Source organism: Bemisia tabaci, chromosome 7 (genome assembly GCF_918797505.1).
Source record: "Bemisia tabaci chromosome 7, PGI_BMITA_v3".
Classification (NCBI taxonomy): Eukaryota; Metazoa; Arthropoda; class Insecta; order Hemiptera; family Aleyrodidae; genus Bemisia; species Bemisia tabaci.
The window spans coordinates 35218676-35238267 of record NC_092799.1 but is presented as its reverse complement, the minus strand read 5'-3'; the positions used below and the strand labels follow the sequence as shown (position 1 = coordinate 35238267).

General features: G+C 40.3%; 1 protein-coding gene across 3 annotated transcripts in view; it reads right to left on the bottom strand.

Moving 5' to 3' along the window:
* Window positions 1–2587: 2587 nt before the first annotated feature.
* klhl10 (kelch-like protein 10) overlaps window positions 2588–19592 on the bottom strand; it is a 35378-nt gene continuing 18373 nt past the window's right edge. Inside the window, exons 1-9 of one of the 3 annotated variants that reach the window (XM_019044083.2) lie at window positions 18985–19328; window positions 17728–17876; window positions 16900–17025; window positions 15825–15943; window positions 13768–14088; window positions 12520–12893; window positions 9658–10048; window positions 6838–7064; window positions 2588–5039 (exon numbers count right to left, since the gene is read on the bottom strand). In XM_019044083.2, coding sequence (XP_018899628.2) covers window positions 4811–5039; window positions 6838–7064; window positions 9658–10048; window positions 12520–12893; window positions 13768–14088; window positions 15825–15943; window positions 16900–17025; window positions 17728–17860 — 1920 coding nt within the window. In that variant the 5' untranslated portion in view covers window positions 17861–17876; window positions 18985–19328 and the 3' untranslated portion in view covers window positions 2588–4810. Of the gene's footprint in view, window positions 5040–6837; window positions 7065–9657; window positions 10049–12519; window positions 12894–13767; window positions 14089–15824; window positions 15944–16899; window positions 17026–17727; window positions 17877–18984; window positions 19329–19592 lie in introns of those variants that run through there. The other 2 variants (XM_072302092.1, XM_019044082.2) reach the window with 2 other exon arrangements.

The following is a 19592-nucleotide window of genomic DNA, read 5'->3' as shown; positions in this document are numbered from 1 at the left end:
TCCCTCCATTCAGTGCGCGATGGTCGAGTAAACACTAATGAAATCCCATATTATTAAGGAGGGTATCACATCCAGTCATTCATTTGCGGATTGAGGATTCAAATTAAGAGATCGCTAGCCGTTCGCAGTTGAAACCCAAACTGTTTGATTGCTTTTTCTAGCTTCAAATGTATTTTAGCTCTTTTGAATACATATCGACGGTGACTCCCAGACCACGTATTTTGGTTTGCAACGTTGCAGACTTCCTCTGCCGTGCCAAGGAAGAACGCCGTATGTACATTCGAGAGTTGCCAAATTTTCCTTGATATAACGTGTATTTTGGACGGCATTCATGCACATTTTTCTTTGAAATTGTCATATATTTTAGAGTAAATTGCGTACAAAATTGTCTGAAAATGTTGGAAAAAAATGTTCACATTTATCCCAGTAAATTCGGATTTCATCGAGGGAAACTTGGCAACGTTTGAAGGCTTACACGGCGATCTTCCTTAGCACGGCAGTCCTGACACACCATATTTTTTGGGTGGAGAACTAGTACTACTGACGTCAATCCTTGAAATCCGCTGTGATTTTTCCTTACTGAGCGTAACAAATTCTGAGAAAAAAAATTACTCACGAGCATTCTTGCCTTTGTTTTCCAAGTTTATCGCAGAGAGGTTCCCCCCCCCCCTCCCCCCCATACATACATACATGACTTCTTCAGGCATATCAGGAATTTTCTTTGGTACATTTTATACTGGCGACTTCAACGTTAATTCTGAAAAAACTTTACGGAATAATGTTGATTTGTTCTCCCTTAGTAAAATAAAATAGGAGCGGAGGTTTTCAAACATCTCAAGCGAGATACAATAGTTCAGGAGTTTCAACGTCGAAATGTAAAAGTACTTAACGCCAACTCTTGAAACGTTCAGCGGATTTTCCACTCTGTGTGAAGAATATTCCGCGAAAATTTCAAGTAATAATGTTGGATCACTTTTCTTCAAAAAATTAAAACTAGAGAGGAGATTTCAAAACTCTGGAAATGAGGTACGGAGTTTGGGAGTATCCGTTGATGCATCATCTGCGTACAAAAATTTTTGAGAGGGTGGATTGTGGAAAAGTGCCTTCATTGTGCCGTGTAGGCAGGAAAAAGTCCGCTGAACACGGATAGCTATCGCCTCGAGGAACGTTTCTTGTAGAGTGAGGCAGTTCGTCCCCTCTTCTCTCCAAGAACTGATGCCATTATAAGTGTGACGTATTCTGGAAATATCGCCCTTAATTTTGTACAATTCCTTAGGAGTTTTTAAAAAATGATGAAACAGTTTTGAGGGTCAAAATAATCCTCCTCCAAATTTTGCCGCACGGTTGGTGAATTTTGACGATATTCGCGTTACTGCAGTTTCATTGTCGATACAATTATCTCTCTCTACGACGAGAATTCAAGGGATTGGTTGATTTCCTCACTATCGAGAGATTCCCGTCATAATTATAGTTGATCAGAAAAAGACGACTGAACTCCGACATCAATCATTCATTAAACTAAGGCACTAATCGGGGTGCACTGGTCGGAAATGGTGTACATAGCAGTACTGCCGTGCTAAGGAAGAACGCCGTATGAACCTTCATAAGTTGCCAAATTTCCTTCGACAAATCACGAATTTTCAGAAAAATTTGTAAATATTTATCTTTCAATTTTTCAGAGAATTTTGTTGCTAATTTTATCTAAAAGTTCTGAAAATTTCAAGGAAAGATATTCAAAACTTTCTTTAAAAATAAATATTTTCTGAGAGGAAATTTGCCAACATGCGAATGCTCATACGGCGTTTTTCCTTAGCACGGCAGAGTAGGTTCGGCACCGAGAAATTAAGAATTTTCCACGATTAAAACGCGCAGCATAGAGAACGCGTAATGCTTGAAGTATTCCTACAGTCTTGTAGGCGCTATTATGCGGTCCGCGCCGACCGCACCTCATTCGTCACGATTCGTTTAACCCACGGAGTTAGCGTTTTTCAACTTGTCTTTACCATTAAGTTTTTGCACACTCAGTGTGGATTACTGTCATTTTAAATGATAGAAAATTACATAACACCATTTTTCTTCCAAATTTTCCAATCAATTTTCCAAACAAATTCTTCTATTTATATACAAGTATGTTAAAACTATGCCCGTATCTCTTGGAAAACTGTCCTGATTTGTCAGCCACTGGAGACCCGTAAAAAACGGCATTAGTTGGTGTTTACTCTTTTGAAAAGGCCGATTCCTGGTACGAACTTGCACTTTGACCCATGATGAGCCAGGTCGCTGGCCGCTCACTTCAGAGAGAGTTGCTCCGTTGTCACGCTCGTTACGTTGGGAGAAAAATACATGATTAATATAGGATATATGTATTGTAATACATGTATTTAATTTAAGGGACTGGGACCGGCCGATTTTACCGCTAGAGGTTCTCGCTACAGAGAGACCACTGTATTTAACACGGATATTCGATGTGCATAAATAATCGCCGTCCTAACACGTCAAAGGAGCGAGGTGATAAAAGTTCCCTCTATTATTTCAAGTTTAGGAAAAGCTTGGATGATAAATGAGGTAATAAAAAAAGGAGAGCCGATGAACAAATAAAAACGTTTATTAAAATACTCTGTAAAAATTATCAGAGGTGAATCAGTGATTAACAGACACAGCATAGATGACATGTATAAAGAAAGCGTGAATCTTCCGAGAGAAAGGAGGTCTTACATTACATTTCTGTCAATTTAAACGAGACTAGCTGGCGACATCCAAATAATCTGATGTATAAATTAAATATCAAACTACTTAACTAAAACTCCGATCACGATTTTTTTTTTGTATTTATTTACCTAATCTGATCTGAAATTTGATTTCCTTTTCTTCTCATTTTGTTAGAATGCTTTCTCCGGGAGTCACAAACATTATAAAAACCGCTCATCTGCTACATTTCCGAGGTAAAGAACATTGATTGATATAAATAAATTAATACAGATAGAAGGCTATTTTATAGCCTGTCAAGTAAAATAGCACCAATTTATTTCAACTTGTCATGAATTTCCTTACCTCAAACCTGTTCCAGTATTGAATAAAAATAATACAAAATAGTATCACCTTAAAATTTTACCAAATCCATCGTAACGTTGAAGATTGGACCAAAGAAAACTTGACCTTAACCATGATCAACTTTGAGCAAATGAAAACAAAATGGAGGTTTAATGTCGTTCAAACTTAAATGTAGAAAAACGTACAGAGAGTATATGGGCAATGATAATACGATTCGGTGATATTATCGTATGTATTACCTCTAACTCATTGAATGATTATCTATGAGTAAGCTATCCATAAGTAAGGATTTTTTATATAAACTTCCTGAGGGCACAAAGCCCCTTTGATTTGTTTTTCTCATGTAGGACTTTTAAGTACACAAAAAATCATCCTCCTCGGCCAGTGAGTTTTTTGCTCCCAAATGTGACAGTGCTGTTTTATTTATTATGTTATATTGTAATCCTTCGTTGAATCTGCAATTCTACATTACATAAACATTCAAGCGTATGGCGAATGCTCATTAATTAGACTTTTATTCCTCCATTTTTTTCAAGAATTTGTCTCATAATGACTAAAAATTCTGTTTTGCCTTCACTGAGAGAGAAAATCAAAATGTCACGAATCAAGTTCAAATTCCTTTCTTAAAATTTACTCTTAAATTTATCGTAAAAAGTGATATCCGTGTTTGCTTAACATAAACTTATTGACTAATCACGTAAAACTACGACTATCGTTTAGAAAAATATTTTTCCTGTTCGATTTTTCAAGATTAGGAAAGATTTAGGAGGATGAGAATCCAGGAGTTTTCATTTTTTAAGCGACGTATAGCTCAAATACGTCCTCTTCGTATGTGCAGTATCACCTTTATGATGATACTAGTTTGGTAATAAGAAGGTAACAAAATAAATTTTATTTCTATCGTATTTTGCCACGTTGTGCCCCCTTTTCACGATGATTAAAAATTAAATGTTGTTCATATCTGAAAAAACACTTTTTGTATTAAATGTTTAGTATAGTAACCTATTTGCTCCATACACTAGAGCGCGCATCAGTATATTACTATTTCAAAGAACAGAGTTTCCACCATTTTCGAGACGAGAGATAATTATATTCTCTAATCAGAAGAATCATTAATTTTTTAAAAAAAATCGTCATAAATGTAACTTCCTCGGGAGTAAAGAACTAAATGTTACACCCTGAGTATTCTCGTAAAAACTGTGTAACTGTGAATCATGGTTGACAGAATTCCATTTTAAATGTAAAAAAGTATCCGATCCTATTTTTCGCTCTCATTTTCCGTAAAAATTGTCTTCTAAACGAAAATTTTAGCTAATTTTGTACGTACGCAACGTTACTTACACATTCGGGATGTTAACTGTATGTTCTTTCCCATTAGATGGTTAATGTGAATCAAATTATTCATACGCGTTTCAATCAAATGCACTGTTTCGCCTTGATCTGATCATTGGATCTACATATAGGTCGTCGAATGAGCCAGTAAATGATTCAGCTGAGAAGTAAGAATTCGACCCAAACGACTTATTTATGCGTCACATTTCTAAAATGAACGGTTAGAATTCCTCTTGGAGGGATGGAGGGCCTTTCGGGTGAGCAATTGTAGCGCACCTGCAGTCCGCAACGGATATCAGACCTATGGAGGACATCAAGCAGAGAGTATCTGTTTACAGCGGGACTTTTAAAAAACAACGTATGGTCCTCGACAGTACCATAGTGGGTCCGCGTTTTTTCAATAAGTTTCTTTGTTCCTGTTGTCTGTTCACTTGTCGAGTTTGACGATGAGCGCCTCGCCAGGGAAAACGGTCAAAGAGTGGAACTGAAGGTACTGGCCGTCCAGGTAGTGACTTATACCTCCGAGCACGTATCCACCGAAGTAAATCGACGAGAGGTCCCTTGTCTGAGGTTGCTCTCTCAGATTCGTGATGAGGGCCACTGAATGCCTTCTAGGATAAGTCCGCTCTACGGTTAGTAAGTATTCGTCTGAATACCTAAGCAAAAGCAAGGTGGGATGATTAAAAAACAAGGTAAATTACGAAAAAATTATGCAAGAAAATATGATTGTTTTCAGTAGCGTAGCGTGAATAATCGATTATCGATATCTCGCCATTTGAAGCTATGGTAAAGAATCGATTACTAAGGTGTTCGCTGCGAACACCCTGATAATCGATCTTTTTCCATAGGTTTAAATGGCATAACAATCGATATATCGCAATTCACGCCACGCCACTGATTGTTTTACAATGTGTCATGTGTTAGCCTCCTGAATCATAGGTGGATCGGAAGGGGGGACAAAGGTTCGGTCCGGTTCGGTCGAAAAAAAAGTAGGAAGAATGAGGGAAGGAAGGAAGAAGGAAGAGACAGAGGAAACAAGAAGGAAAGACGCTTACATTTGGGAGTTATTCATGACGAAATCGACTCAAACTGCATATTAGGTGTTTCGAAACCTTAAAAATATTCTGGGGGAGGCCCCCGGCCACCCATTCCGCTCCTTCCGTATGAGGTGTCTGGATACGGCTCCTGATGCAAAAATCTAGGAAAAAGGGTGATATTTTTATCTCTCATAATGTATGTGCCTTAGCCCTTACAAACGCTATGCGCCCGTAAGTTTTTAGCCGGTCACTCAAAACTTGTGCGATCGATTCTCTTGAGTTAATCAACAGTGCTTCATCTTCATCAATTTTACGAAATATCTGGCAGAGATTATTAAGGTGATCGTTTCTGGACTCAGTTCTGGTTGAAATGAATTGCAACGTATCGAATCAATCGGTTAAAAATTTCGTGCCAACTTTCAAACTCCCTGAATTATTTGTTTTAGGTTTGAAAATGACGGTTGCCTCAAGCTCCTGCGCATAAATCTGAGTAATATTAATTGCATCAAAAAGACTGAAAAGTCAAATAAATATAAACAGTATTAAAATACATAAAGTAAATTATCCGATTCTGCAATGATTGCAACTTCTCAATGGACCAATCTTGTTCCTATTTATTTATTTATCTATCTATTTATTTATTTATTTTTTTTTTGGAATTTTACAGTTTTTATTCATCTTCGGCTATCGTCCATTTTTACCGTGAATTTTGAAGTTTACCTGGAAGTTTGATATATTTAAATGCGGCATGTGCATTGTGCGTGGTATTTATCGAGAAGACATAAGGTCACTTGGACCCCAGTTCTAACATGCTAGGGAAAACGCCGTATGAACCGTCAGGCGTTGCCAAATTTTGATTATTACAACACGAATTTCTTGGTAAACTCGTGAATATTTTTCCTCCAATTTTTCAGATAATATTGTTCGCAATTTCACCTAAAGTTCCTAAAAATTTCAAGGAACAATATTCATAACTTTTCTCATAAATAAACGTTTTACCGAAGGAAATTTGGTAACTCTCGAATGTTCATTCGGCGTTCTTTCTTAGCACGGCAGAGTTGTAACCAAATAGATCGTTTTCGATTGTGGTATTCGATGTATCGTTTGGTTAAAAAAAATAGAACATAACCTCAAACAAAACTTTCAGGATTTCCGTCGGAAAAGCTGAAAATGAGAAAATTCCTAACTACTTCACCTTGTGATGCCATTTAATACTCATAAGAATCAAAAATCTTTCAGAAAGGCCCCATTTCCTCAGATTACTCGATTGACTTTTGAGGCTATGTTTACATATTGAACCAATCAATATCGATACAATCTCACCTTTTTGATGTATCGAAAACGATCTATTACTATCAGAGGACCTGGCTTGGAAAACCTTTGGGGAAGTTAGAAGGTGACACGGTTGAGTTTTTACCTGTCGACAGCGCAGTTGAGGAAGATTTCGTGGTTCTTGACGGTGCCGCGCGTGTACATGGCTGGCGTTTTGTCCCGGACTTCGAGGATGTTAGAGATGGTGTTGACGCGGCTGATCATGAGCGCCTGGCCCTTCGGAATCCACGAATAGTCGTGTGCCCCCGAAAAGCTCGTATCATTTCCCCAATGCATCGGTGGCACCTGGTGAAGGTGATGCACATCCAAAAACTGCCAAGCAAATAAAAATCAAATTCAGAAATTTCAAAAATATTTTACTCGGTAGGTAGGCACTTTAAGTTTCCTATGTACAGTTAACTCCTCCTCTGATCGAAACTGCTTGTTGCTTACAATTAGCAACAATCAGAACTATTGAATAACTATTCAACTTCATAATAATAATATTCATAATAATGCTGTGGATATGACTTTATTCACACGGGTTTATAGCATTACAATGCGTATGTATATAGAACTCTGTTACCACGGAGACATATCTGGTTGAAGCTTAATTAGTTTTAACACTGCTATAGCAAAAATCTCACATTTGCGATGCAATTAGTCGATTCCTTAAATAAACGCTCTATCTGTTAAATGCACATTATTAGAAAGTATCGGTCGAGGTGATTTTGACAAAACAATCAACGTGGTTAAGTTACTTCATAATCAAAAAAATAAAAATGAAAAAAGTCCAATTTAACTAACACCAAGAAAACATCAGCCCAGGTGCAGTAATGCACAGAAAAATCAATGTGCAAGCGGTAATTTGTGCATCCGCATCAGAGTTAAAGTCATTGTAGCCGTTTTCAGCAAAAATAATACTCTTCTGATAATTTCAATTGGCTGATGTCGCAAATTCGAAGCATCGCGTGCAAATTCCCACCCGCCTGCGCTCGCAGCCATGCATAGCGCCTTCAACATCGAAGAAATACTGCAAACGCTACACCATTTGACCAGTGTACACAAATTGCCTACACTGCGCCTGCCGGTGTGTACACTGTGTATTAAGGTGCTCATCGTCCACCCGCGATCCACGGATCAGCTTAGTGATCAAGCACGCCTGGTCTTAAGTGGTTAATCACCCGCTGGAACTGTAAGTATAGGTGTCAATAAAAGTCATGGTAGATGTAAAATGGGATTGATAAGATTCTGCATATGCTAAAATTTTGTAATAATTTTATGCTGCCATGAAATATGAACGACGAATGAGACGTACCCTCTCTGATGCGAACGAATTTCTTCGAATTCGGTCTCTTGCCTTTCGAAGGTAATTGGAAGCGAACTTCAAACACGCAATGTTTACAAATAATATGAAATTTCATGCATTGCCTCAGTCAAAGCATGATACAGCGGATGACGGTTTATCATTTAAATAACTAACCGTGCTTTTATGTATGTTTTATGCTTATTCAGAGAAATGAAGGGCGAACTTCAGGTGACGAGAATCATTAACAACTTCGTAGCCGGTAAAACACACGCTAGCGAAGATGCAGTTCGGAGGAAGTTCCCGAGCCAATTATAGAAATCTCTATGCGATAGCAGACACCGATTTGTTCTTGAAATTTGTCTCGTTTCCTGCCGCTTTCCCGTCTTTCTCTGAAAGACGTTCATTAGGCACAAATATCTGTCAGAGCGAAAACGGCTGGTCGATTGACATTCGAATTTCATAAAAACTTGAGAGCCGTAGCACCGACGCAAAGGGGGAGGGGAGGTTTTCGGACAAAAATTAGAGATGAAAAAAGTCTTATTCTGGGACAGCAGCAGTCTAGCAGTTCAACCCTGGGAAAATTTGTACATATATTAGGAGTTGCAGAACTGAAATGAGCGATACGAAAAATCGGAAATTTCCGTAAAATACTCCATTAAATTTCACAAAGTTGTGAAAAATATGAAACATATTTGTAAGGAGCTGATTATGCAACACGCACTAAAAAACCCCCATGAACCAAAAACCATTAGCCTCTCATTTAATTCTGCATTCAACTTAAAAAAATAGTTTACAATACCTTTCACATTTTTATTAAATTCCATGAAATATCTCACAAAAATTCCAAGACTTTATTTTTCAAACTAATTGCAGTAAACGCACGAGTCCTTTAGACAGAAAAAGTTGGTGACGTAGCCAAAGTGCGTTAGAAATCAGCATAAAGCTGAAAACACAATACAGAGGAAAAAAGCTCATATGAGCACAATTTTTCCTCAAAGATATGTGCCTTCCTGAATAGTCGTAACTATTGTTGCACCAAACAGCACATCCCTTCGAGGGAAAATTGTGCTCATATGAGCTTTCTCCCTCTGTATTGAGATTTTCAGCTTTATGCACTGAAGAAAAAGATTGGTAGAATTTACTATTCCTTCACGCTATATTTCACACAGCGTGAAGGGATGGTAATTTCTACCAGTCTTCAAGTTGATTCTGCCAAAGGAATGGTTACCTGTGCTAGCATATTATACTGACGTTTACCTTTCATCTGGCAGAATTGTGCTCATATAAGCTTTTTCCCTCTGTATTGGGATGTTCATCTTTATGCACTGAAGAAAAAGATTGGTAGAATTTACCATTCCTTCACGATGTGTGAAATACAGCGTCATACAGTCTTCAAGTTGATTCTGCCAAAGAAATGGTTATCTGTACCATTATATAGTAACGTTTACCTTTCTTCTGACAGAATTGACTCTAAATTGACGCTGTGTGAAATAAAGCGTGAAGGAATGGTGAATACTACTAATCTTTTCTTTCAGTGTGCTGATTTTTAACGAACGTTGACTACGTCACCAACTTTTTCCATTTTATTTTCCATGAAAAATTGGAACCCTGCCTGACCTCTTTCTTGTGGTCGACGATGTTGGTGAGGCCGATCTCGTCGCCGTAGAAGATGGAGGGCGTGCCGGGGAGCATGAGGTTGATGAAGAGGGCGGCCAGGGACGCGTTGAGGGCCTCGACCCGGGTGGCGATCCGCGACGTCTCGACGTTGCCCACGTTCCAGTGGACCCACGGGTAGTCCATCCGGCTGAACGTCACGCCGCGCAGCACGCCGTTGATCTGCGCCCGCAAGCCCACCGGCTCCGTTACGTTCAGGAAGACGTCGACCAGGTCGAAGGAGCGCAGCACCGTCGCCAGCCGGTCGTCCTCCAGCGGGTATTCGTGCATGAGCTTCGTCAGAACCGTGTTCGAGCACATCATGATCTTCGGCCGGTAGAATGTGGAGTAGTACCTGTGACAATACCAAGAGGACTCTTGTCAAAGTGAGTTAGACTCATATCGACGCACACGAGACCGAGTCAATGAGAGCAGTGTCCTGGTGCCTTCCCCGGGCGCCATGCGCCAAAATAATCCTATAAATCGAGCCTTGGCGCCTAAAAATGGGGGGGGGGGGGGCTGGGCCATCGTGGCGCCTGAAAACATTGACAGATTGAACTCGCAATCGGGAAGCAGCGGCAGCGTTATATTTTCATTCGCCTTGGCCCGTACGCAAAAATTCAATTTGGCTCCTAAAATTTTACTGAATGGGAGAAGTTGAACAAAATTCAACAACTTTGAAAGCTTATATTTTCGAAAATATGAGACAATAAAGTTTAAGAGTGGTTTAAGTGGTTTCCTCATGAAATTTCCTATTAGAGACACCCCTTAAAATTGAATCTGTGACTAATTAAACATCAAAATTTAAAATTTGAGCCAAAAACTTCATGTCCGACCTCTTCTATTATCTCTTACTAGCAGGAAACCCGTGCTACGCACAGGAAAACCCCCACCATCAGCAATCACTGCGATTAGTGATCAGTTACTAATTGTGTTTCTGAATTATTTTTTACTATTTCAAAATTGGCGAGACGCACTGGTTTGATAAAAATGCAGAGCTTAGTAGTATGCTGATTAAAGCTGCTATTTTGGTCTGTTCTGCAGTAAGCTCATATGATCATTATAATAATCAACAATACCCAATCAAAAGTTGGTTATTTTCATAAAGATGTGTTACTTTTGTCAGTCCAATGTTTAATTGAAGTTACAGCTGGTGAGTTTCAGCCGCGAAAATTACGGGATTTAACCAACGGTTTCGTTTAATTCTCAGCAATGGCGGGTTTGTCATCGACATCGCGGAGAAAACGTGATTTTTCCAGGGATTTTGAAAAACAAATTAGAAATTACACGATAATCACCACGATATCACGGCAAATACGTCGTGTTCCTGGCGAATTTCTAAGAGTATTATAATTGCGCGTTATTCAAATCAATATCGTGGCATACACGCGAATTTCTTACTCAACTAAGACTACGTAAATGTGCGCATAAAACTCATAAACATCTGTTACTTGGGATGGGCGAAAACGTATGATTTTCCTTCAATTTTTTATGATACCACATACCCACTCCGGAGTTCAAATAGTTGCTCGCTTCATTTCTGCTTGTTAAAAGTGACGAATTGCAAGAATCCAATCTCGATTTTACGAGAACTATGGGATGTAACCATCGGTTTCCTTGTATAAGATTTAATGCTTTGAAATTAAGAAAAAAAAAAGGAAAAAACATTAGCGATGATCCAAAATTTTGCAAGTATGACTCATGTGTTTCGGTAAACTATGATAGAAACAGAAAGCAGGTGGAGAATGTCGAAACGATGTTCTAGTTTTGCTCTGCTGTCAGCACCGCGTCTGCAGGCGCTGTTCGACCGAGCCGTCATCACAGTACAGAACGCCTTCAATATAGCGAGCAGCAATGTGGACATCCCCCGTGGTGAAATAGTTGTATCAAGAGCGCCTTCCACGATCGGAGTCAAGTATTGATGAAATGCGCGCAAAAACCCCGCTTCTCCTCCGATTGCAACGTTGCACACCGTCTTTATGTTCCATTTGGGTTTATTTATTTTATTTTTGAAGCCAAACAACAGCTTCTCTCAAAATTTTTCGAGAATTCGCCTAAATCATTTCAAAACAGAACTAATGCACAGACAGATTTTCCAGATTTTCACATCCCTGAGAGAGTAGCCCGGCAACGGATGCACGAGTCGGAGCTCGCAAAAATCATGGCGCGGCGTTTCCAACAGCGCGACGCCGAACTCGTTCCATCCTCCTCGCACTCGTTGGACGCCGAACTCCTTCCATCTTCTTCGCACCCGTTGCGCGTACCAGAAGAACGTACGTAAAATTTATCAGCTGTCTTCCAGCGCGAGACGCGGAAATCGCTCTATCTCGCTCGCACTCTCTCTCGCACCCGTTGTCCTTACGGAAAAATCGACCCACGCGAACCGCGATATCCCGCGAACCGGCGGGCGGATCGCGAAATCCTCCCTTATCCGGCGCCTCGGGGTAGAGAGGGATCCCAGTGCGGAATCTCAGGGTCACACGGCCTCCCGTTCACGAGATCCGCTGATACGTGAGTGAGTGAGTCAGTCAGTCAGTCAGTGAGTGAGTCAATCAACGTGAAGTCTGCTTTATTAGTATAGATTCCACTGTGCGACTGTGAAACTGCAATAATGCACATGCAACTTGGTTGCGGTGTTTCGAAATTTCCGCTCCGATTATACGCGTATCACATGAATCCAAAACCATCAGCTTAGTATTGGTACAAATTGGGCTAGTGAAAATTTCCGGGAAGAGGAAAATATAAATGAATGCTCCCTGGGGCCGAGTGGAGATAGTGAAACACAGGCTTTCATATGTAAGAGGCGACAATTATCTCTGCCTTTACCTGAGAACAGCCTTCCAGTTGGAAACATCTCTGACGAAGAAGGGACTGGAAGTGAAGTGTTCGAGGCCTTTCACGTAGAAACCGTCGACTCCGCGATCGAGCCAGAAGTTCATGATGTTCTCGATGTTGCTGATCTCGGAGCTCTCGGTGGGGCTGGCGTCGGACACCCCAAGCTCGTGCGGGCGGAGGAAGAGGTTGGTCAGCGGGAGGTCCAGGACGATGGAGATGTCGGCCGCGTGGAGGGCCCCGATGAGTGTGTCCATGTCCTCCATCGTCCCGATACTCCGGTCCACCTGCGAGAAGTTCTTCACGTTCTCGTAGAAGTCCGGGTAGTGGTCCGCCGCGAAAATGGAGTTCAGACGCACTGCCTTCACCTGCAACAACGCCATAGTTTTTAAGTTAATCGGGTGGATGTTTTTAATACTTACAGGGAAATGAAATTGATGAGAACACTATCTTCAATGAAACAAAACTAACGAACAGCACTTAAATATATTAAATTAATACATGAAAAGAAGATATTTAACAGTTATTAGTAATAGAGAAGGAGAGGTAGAATAATATATATGTCAATCATTAGCAATAGAGAAGGAGAGGTAGAATAATATATATTAGAGCTTTAGACTCAACAATACTCATGGGAATGTGGGTGGCACTAAGACCCGGAAAAAAATTAAAGTTCTGATTTAAAAATTCAATTGCTAAAAAAAAGTGACTGCAACGTTCCAACGTAGATTTTACAACAACAAAAAAAGTCTACTTTAACCACTATTGTAAGCTAATTTTACGACGGGGGTGGTTAAAGTGCCATTTTTTGTTGTAAAATCTACATTGAAACATTGCAGTCGCTTTTTTTAGTCGCTTTTTTTAATTTTTACCGTGAAGGTCGGCTCCTCCCAGGAACTGAGAGGAATTTTGCTATGTTAGTGTTAGTGCGTGACATATTTCAAAAGCAAACATAAAGTAGCTGCTGTACTATCATGCTAAGGAGGAACGCCGTATGAATATTCGACAATTACCAAATTTCCCTAGATAAAATTTTCATTGTTGAAGAAAAATATGAATATTTTTCCTTGAAATTTTCAGGAACTTTAGGTGCAATTGCAAAACAATTATCAGAAACATCTGAAGGAAAATATTCATAAGTTTCCCGGGGAATTCGTGTTTTATGAAAGGAAATTTGGCAACGCGTAAAAGTCCAGACGACGTTCCTTCCTAACAAGGCAGTATAGTTTACTATAATTTTACCTGGAGCGATTTGAGGTACGGAATTCGTGTTCTAATACCGCGCAAGTCACCGACCCCATCGGAGTTGGTGTCTTTGAAGGAGGCGGGGAAGATCTCGTAGAAGAGCGAGCCCTGGTACCACTCTTTGGGTGGGTCACATGAAGTGGGTACCACGGAGATGAACATGATAACTGTGCATAGACAAGCTACCATGGAGGAGATGAGGCCGCAGAACCACAACTTCCGGATAAGCGGCCAATTCCACGATATGAACCCGTATTCCGGCACTTTCCCGTTGCCCAGCTGGAATGTGTAGTAGCTTGGCTTTACACTCCCATTCTCCTGAAATTTGCAAACATGAAAGTTGGTTCAAAATTGGCCACATTTATTGAAGCGAACTCATGAATTCTTGCCAGCAGGTCGATTATTGAAATTGATACACAAAGCTATAGACAAGGAAGACAAAAGAGATATGGAGGGATCCCATTGGTGAAAGCGGGTGGTTGCAATGGACAAGCGAGGCAGGTAATAGACTAACTAACAGCAACCCTCGAGAGACCCGATAGTTAATCCATCATTTTCTCCCTTAGTCTATAGGAACCACCCGTTTCAACCAATAGGATCGCTTCATACTCCCTATGTCTTCTTTGTCTATGGCTTCGTCTATTAATTTCAATAATCAGTCCGCAGATGTCAAGTCAAGTCGACTCTACTCACCGAAATTCAGCCTATAGTTCCTCTATCCTGAAATAACATCCGTTAAATTTAATTTCACCAGTGGCGTGGCGTGCTTTGCGATACATCGATTGTTATGCCATTTAAACCCATGGAGAAGGATCGATAAACAGGGTGTTCGCAGCGAACACCTTAATAATCGATTCTTTACCATAGGGTTAAATGGCATAACAATCGATATATCGCAATTCACGCCACGCCACTGAATTTCACATAAAATAAATCATCAACGTGAGTGAAATATGAGTGGCTTAACACGAAAACCACGTACCTTGTGCGATTTTGAGGTTTTCATGTCATGCCTTTTTTTGAATGAATTCTAATCGACAGAATAAGTTCTCTCCACGAAGAATTAATATTCGTAGATTTCCTTCGGAAAAAGGAGCAAAACTAATTTGAAACATCGCAGACGAGATAAGTACAAGGTTTCTCATATTTTTATGATAACATTAACGTTCTAGCCATTGCTGATGAGTATTGATTTCGGCCGACCTCAGCCAACACAATTCGGGCCCAACAAGGAAGAGTTTAGGAAGAAGCGTCCTGAGGCGATTCTTGAAAGTTGGCAACACTATTTTTCCTATTTTTAAATGTATGTAAAACAATCGATTTTTGGTAAGGCAGCTTACCTCACCTGAATCGATTTTATTCATAGATTTAATCGGAGGAAAAACAGTGTTGTCAACTTGCAAAATGTGTCGAAGTGTCTATGGTTTGCTAGGTGAGGGCTCATGGGCCCAATTACCCTTACCAACCTGCTTTAACACGTGGCGTTCTAACAAATAATTTATTCATGAAAATTGAGTTCGGAAAGGATAACGCATGAATATACGCGGTAAGATAAAACAACATGCGACACTGAGAACGCAGGAAAAAATGTCGCGCTTTCTTAATTGTATTTATGCAACATAACCGTCCATTGAGTTGGAATAGTTGCATCTGACTGTTATTTCCGTAGCCGGTGCGGCTGTCGAAAATTTGAGCCACTCGCTCAATAAGAACCAAAGTTTATTCGCGCCAAATTGGGCACTAAACTTATTTTAGTATGCCGCACAATGAAATAATTTTTCCTTAGAGAAAATCTTTCTTGAAAAGTTTCAAACCGTTCATCAGGGGAAAAAAAATTTTGGTTATCTGACCGTTTGCCAAACATTTTCAGGAGAAATAATATTTAGATGTCACGTGATTCATTTCATTTTAACTTCGTCTAGTGTTTAGCGAATAATATGTTCATAGAAACTTATTTGTCACTTTAAAAAACTCATGAAAAGAGTGTTGCTTTTTTTTGGGTGGGACTGTCGAAAATGGAAGGTCAAAAACGATAAATGAATGCGTGGGCATACCTGGAAGTTGGCGTCATTCATAAAATGGTGTGTTGTCAGGAAGCTTGTATCGTGCAAAACGGAGCTACTTGAATCGGAAGATTGTAAGCTGGCGCCGAGCTCTGCTCTCTTGCCTCCTCCTGAACGCATGAAATAAGGACAAAGTTAGTAGGTCTGTATCCCTTTAAACAATTTACAGAACGCTCCGTTCGATTCTCCTCCCTCAAATTGGATTGTGGTACATTTTGACGAAAAATCATGCGTTTCACGGCAGCTGACCGGCTGCACTACGTTTGGCGCAATGCGAGAAGTATTCATGCAGTCTTGTAGGCGCTGATCAGCGCGACACGCCAACCGCACTGTTTGGCGCAATGCGCGAAGTATTCCTACAGCCTTGCAGGCGCTAATATGCGTTCAACGCCGGCCGCACGGTGTTTGGCGGGATTATTCGAACTCGCGTTAAAATAATCGCGGCATCGAATAATGGGGCTGATAAGGCACATGTCGTGTTTTGACGCCGTATGAGCATTCCAACGTTGCCTCGTTTCTGCCAATTAAATATTTTCTCCAAGAAAAGTTAGGAAAGTCCTCTGTGTTAGCTTTTTTAATCTGAATAGACCATTCAACAAGATACGAACTCAAGCTCCCTGATACACGATTGCTCTGCAGAATTTCACGCAGAACACAAGTCGCGCGACGAAAACTACTGAAATCAACTCCTACCTAAGATACATACAAGTATAAACGTTTTCATTGTACATTGGTTACGGAAAATTTGAATTGCCCGGTCAAGAAGCTACAAAAGAGTCACTCTGTGCGCTTCAACATGAACTACTTGGAGGAGTGAGTGTGACTACCAATAAGTTTCACTCTAGTATGTGTTACGTGTAATTTACTATACATTAAAATATAGTTGATTAATACATGTATAGCAGGCTTTTTGGAATCAAAGCAAAAAATAGAGAAAATGATTACCATCGAGGAAGATTTGTATTGAGTGCCAAAATGGCATAGCTTTACAGGGACATCAAAACTTACGCAACAGGTATCTTGATATATTTATAAAGCAATTCCAGGTTCAAATCATAATCCTTACCCGGTATATCGATCGGAGGCGAGACATCGATTCCTGGTTCGATATATTTCGCTGCATCCGGACCCAACGTGCTAAGCACGGCTGTGTTAATGCTGATTGGCTCCCTCTCCACATCGTACGCTAAAACTAAAATGGAGACAAAGGTTGTTTAGCAATAATTAGATCTTCAAATTTTTCATCGGTAATTTTATTTTGCAATTGATTTTTTGAAGAACTATTCAGTACATCTGACCCCCTTATCTCATCAAAAAAGCATTTCTGGTTACCTATATCAACTGATCGCCGGAAACGCACAGGTTATTCCTGTAATATTCCCTTGACGCTAATTTTTTAAGACAATGTTAATGGAATCAGGATGTATTTTTCCATTGGAAAAACTTCGTCCGCTTCGTTTTGAAATGAAACATTTTTTCGGAATCATCGCCATCTTTAGAGGTTCATTGCGGTGGAACGCGGCGGCTGCGGCAAGGCTAACAACGGGCTTTGAGATCAACAAGAGTTAAATTAGAAAAGCACTATCAGCTTCATTTTAAGAGGGGAAATTTTTCAGAATATTTGCCACCTTCAGGGTCTTCCTGCAGCACAACGCCCAAGTTCAAGTCAGGCCGATAACAGATTTGAGATCAGACAGGAAAGCTCTAAGGATTTTCAAAAATGTTTCCATTGTGAGGTGGGACATCAAAATGACAGAGACTTCCCGGACTTCAAATTTGGCATTTCAATAGAATCAAATCATACTTGCGTACTTTAAACCAAGGAATTTTTCAATGCTAAGTATGTTTTATAACATTCAGGTTTCCTCTAAAGTTTCTTACGCGAGTTTCGTACCTGGAGGCGTCGAATCTGCTAGCGGATGTTCACCGATGGGGGTGGAGGGTGTAAGTAAAGGGCATATGGCGGCTGCTTCATCATCTCCCAAATGCTTGCCACTCGTTAATCCAACAAGTTCTATGCTCGACATCGTTTGGGTTTTTTACCTGTGAAGCAAATCACCGCCAATGTAATAATAGTAGAACAAGTGTATCAGTGAATCGGTACGCCATTGTTAATTTTGTTAATAATAAACAAAATGCAATTTTTATTCCAGCTAAAATTGAAAAAATCGAATTGACAGAAGATACATACTGCCGTAGGAAAAACGCTGTATGAGCCTTCACGCGTTGCCGAATTTCCTTCGATAAATCGCGAGTTTGCCAGAAATCTTGTGGATATCATTCTCCCTATTTTGCACAGAATTCTACTCGGAATTCATTCTTCAGTATCTGAAAATTTCAAGGGAAAACACTCATAACTCCCCTCAAAAATTTACAGTTTATCGGAGGAAGTTTGGCAACGCTTGAATGTTCATATTGTTAATACGGCGATTTTCCTTAGCATGGCAGCATACTCGTTTCGTTCGGAACGACAGGTTACGTGAAGTTAAGTTATGGGTGCCGAATAGAACACACTACATGACATTTTCACATAACAGCTTGTCTGGTATGGTTAGTAGGGTAATATGTTGCCGTAAAAGGTTCTGAATGAAGTTCTTTTCTGTTAGAAGAATCAGAGGGCGCCTTGAAAAGTTTTATAGATTGGAAGTATCCAACAGGAAATGAAGCATGTGATTTGTCAGAGGAACTTTGGCAAGATCGCTCTAGTGGCGGTTGGGCGTTACAGAACGCACAACTGCGCGAAAAAAGTGACAATTATATACATAATCGATAGCAAAATTTAAGAAATGAAACATGAGCCTCGATTGCGACATTTTAGAATTTTTGCATATGCTAATTTTTTCAAGAAAGCATTACTTGACTGTTTATATTGAAACGTGTTTTCTCTTTTCTTTCTTTTAGGGTCCAACTTTTGAAGATGAATAACCCCAAATTATTGTAGATGTATCAATACAGTCATCTGATGGCATACTTGTTTTGAAGCGTCAAATTTCTCCGAAAATAACCCAATGTAAGTAGAGTAGTAAAGTATGTAGAGTAGTAAAGTATGTAGAGTAGTAAAGTATGTAGAGTAGTAATGTAAGTAGAGTAGTAAAGTAAAGTAAAGTAATAAAGTAATTAGAGTTGAGTAAGTAGCTATGATGAAACTTACTTCGACGACACCTCAGCACGCAGCTCGTCTCATTTCGCAGAAAAAACCAATCTTATGTTCAAGTCCAGAACCCCGTGGAGGACGCGAACATTAAAGCACACGGGCTCTCTCCACTCTCGGCCTTGAACGAAAGGCAAAAGGTTGAGCTCAAGGCAACCTTTGGACGCACGGTACTTGGTGTATTTTCCGAGGGCGAATTCCTAGCTTGAAACTCACTTAACATCCGGTCTGAGAGGAGAGCACTGGGGTGAACTTGAAAGCGACTCTGTTTATCGGTAATTGTTGTGGTCTTGCACATGCACAGGTTATTTTGGTTGCTGCCCACGGCGACGGCTTGGCGAGGTCCCGCGCGCAGGTCCCGGCACGCTCGTGCGCGTCGGGGATCGATACGCGTCCCTGCGCTGCGTCACGCGTCCCAGGCTCACGTCACGCTTCAACACTGCCGTGCTAAGGAAAAATGCCGTATGGGCCTTCAGACGTTGCCAAGTTTCCTCCGATAAAAACAGACTTTAGTGGGAAAGTTGCGAATATTATTCCCCAAAATTTTTACACACACTGCCGTGCTAAGGGAAAACGCCGTATGAGCCTTTATACGTCGCCAAGTTTCC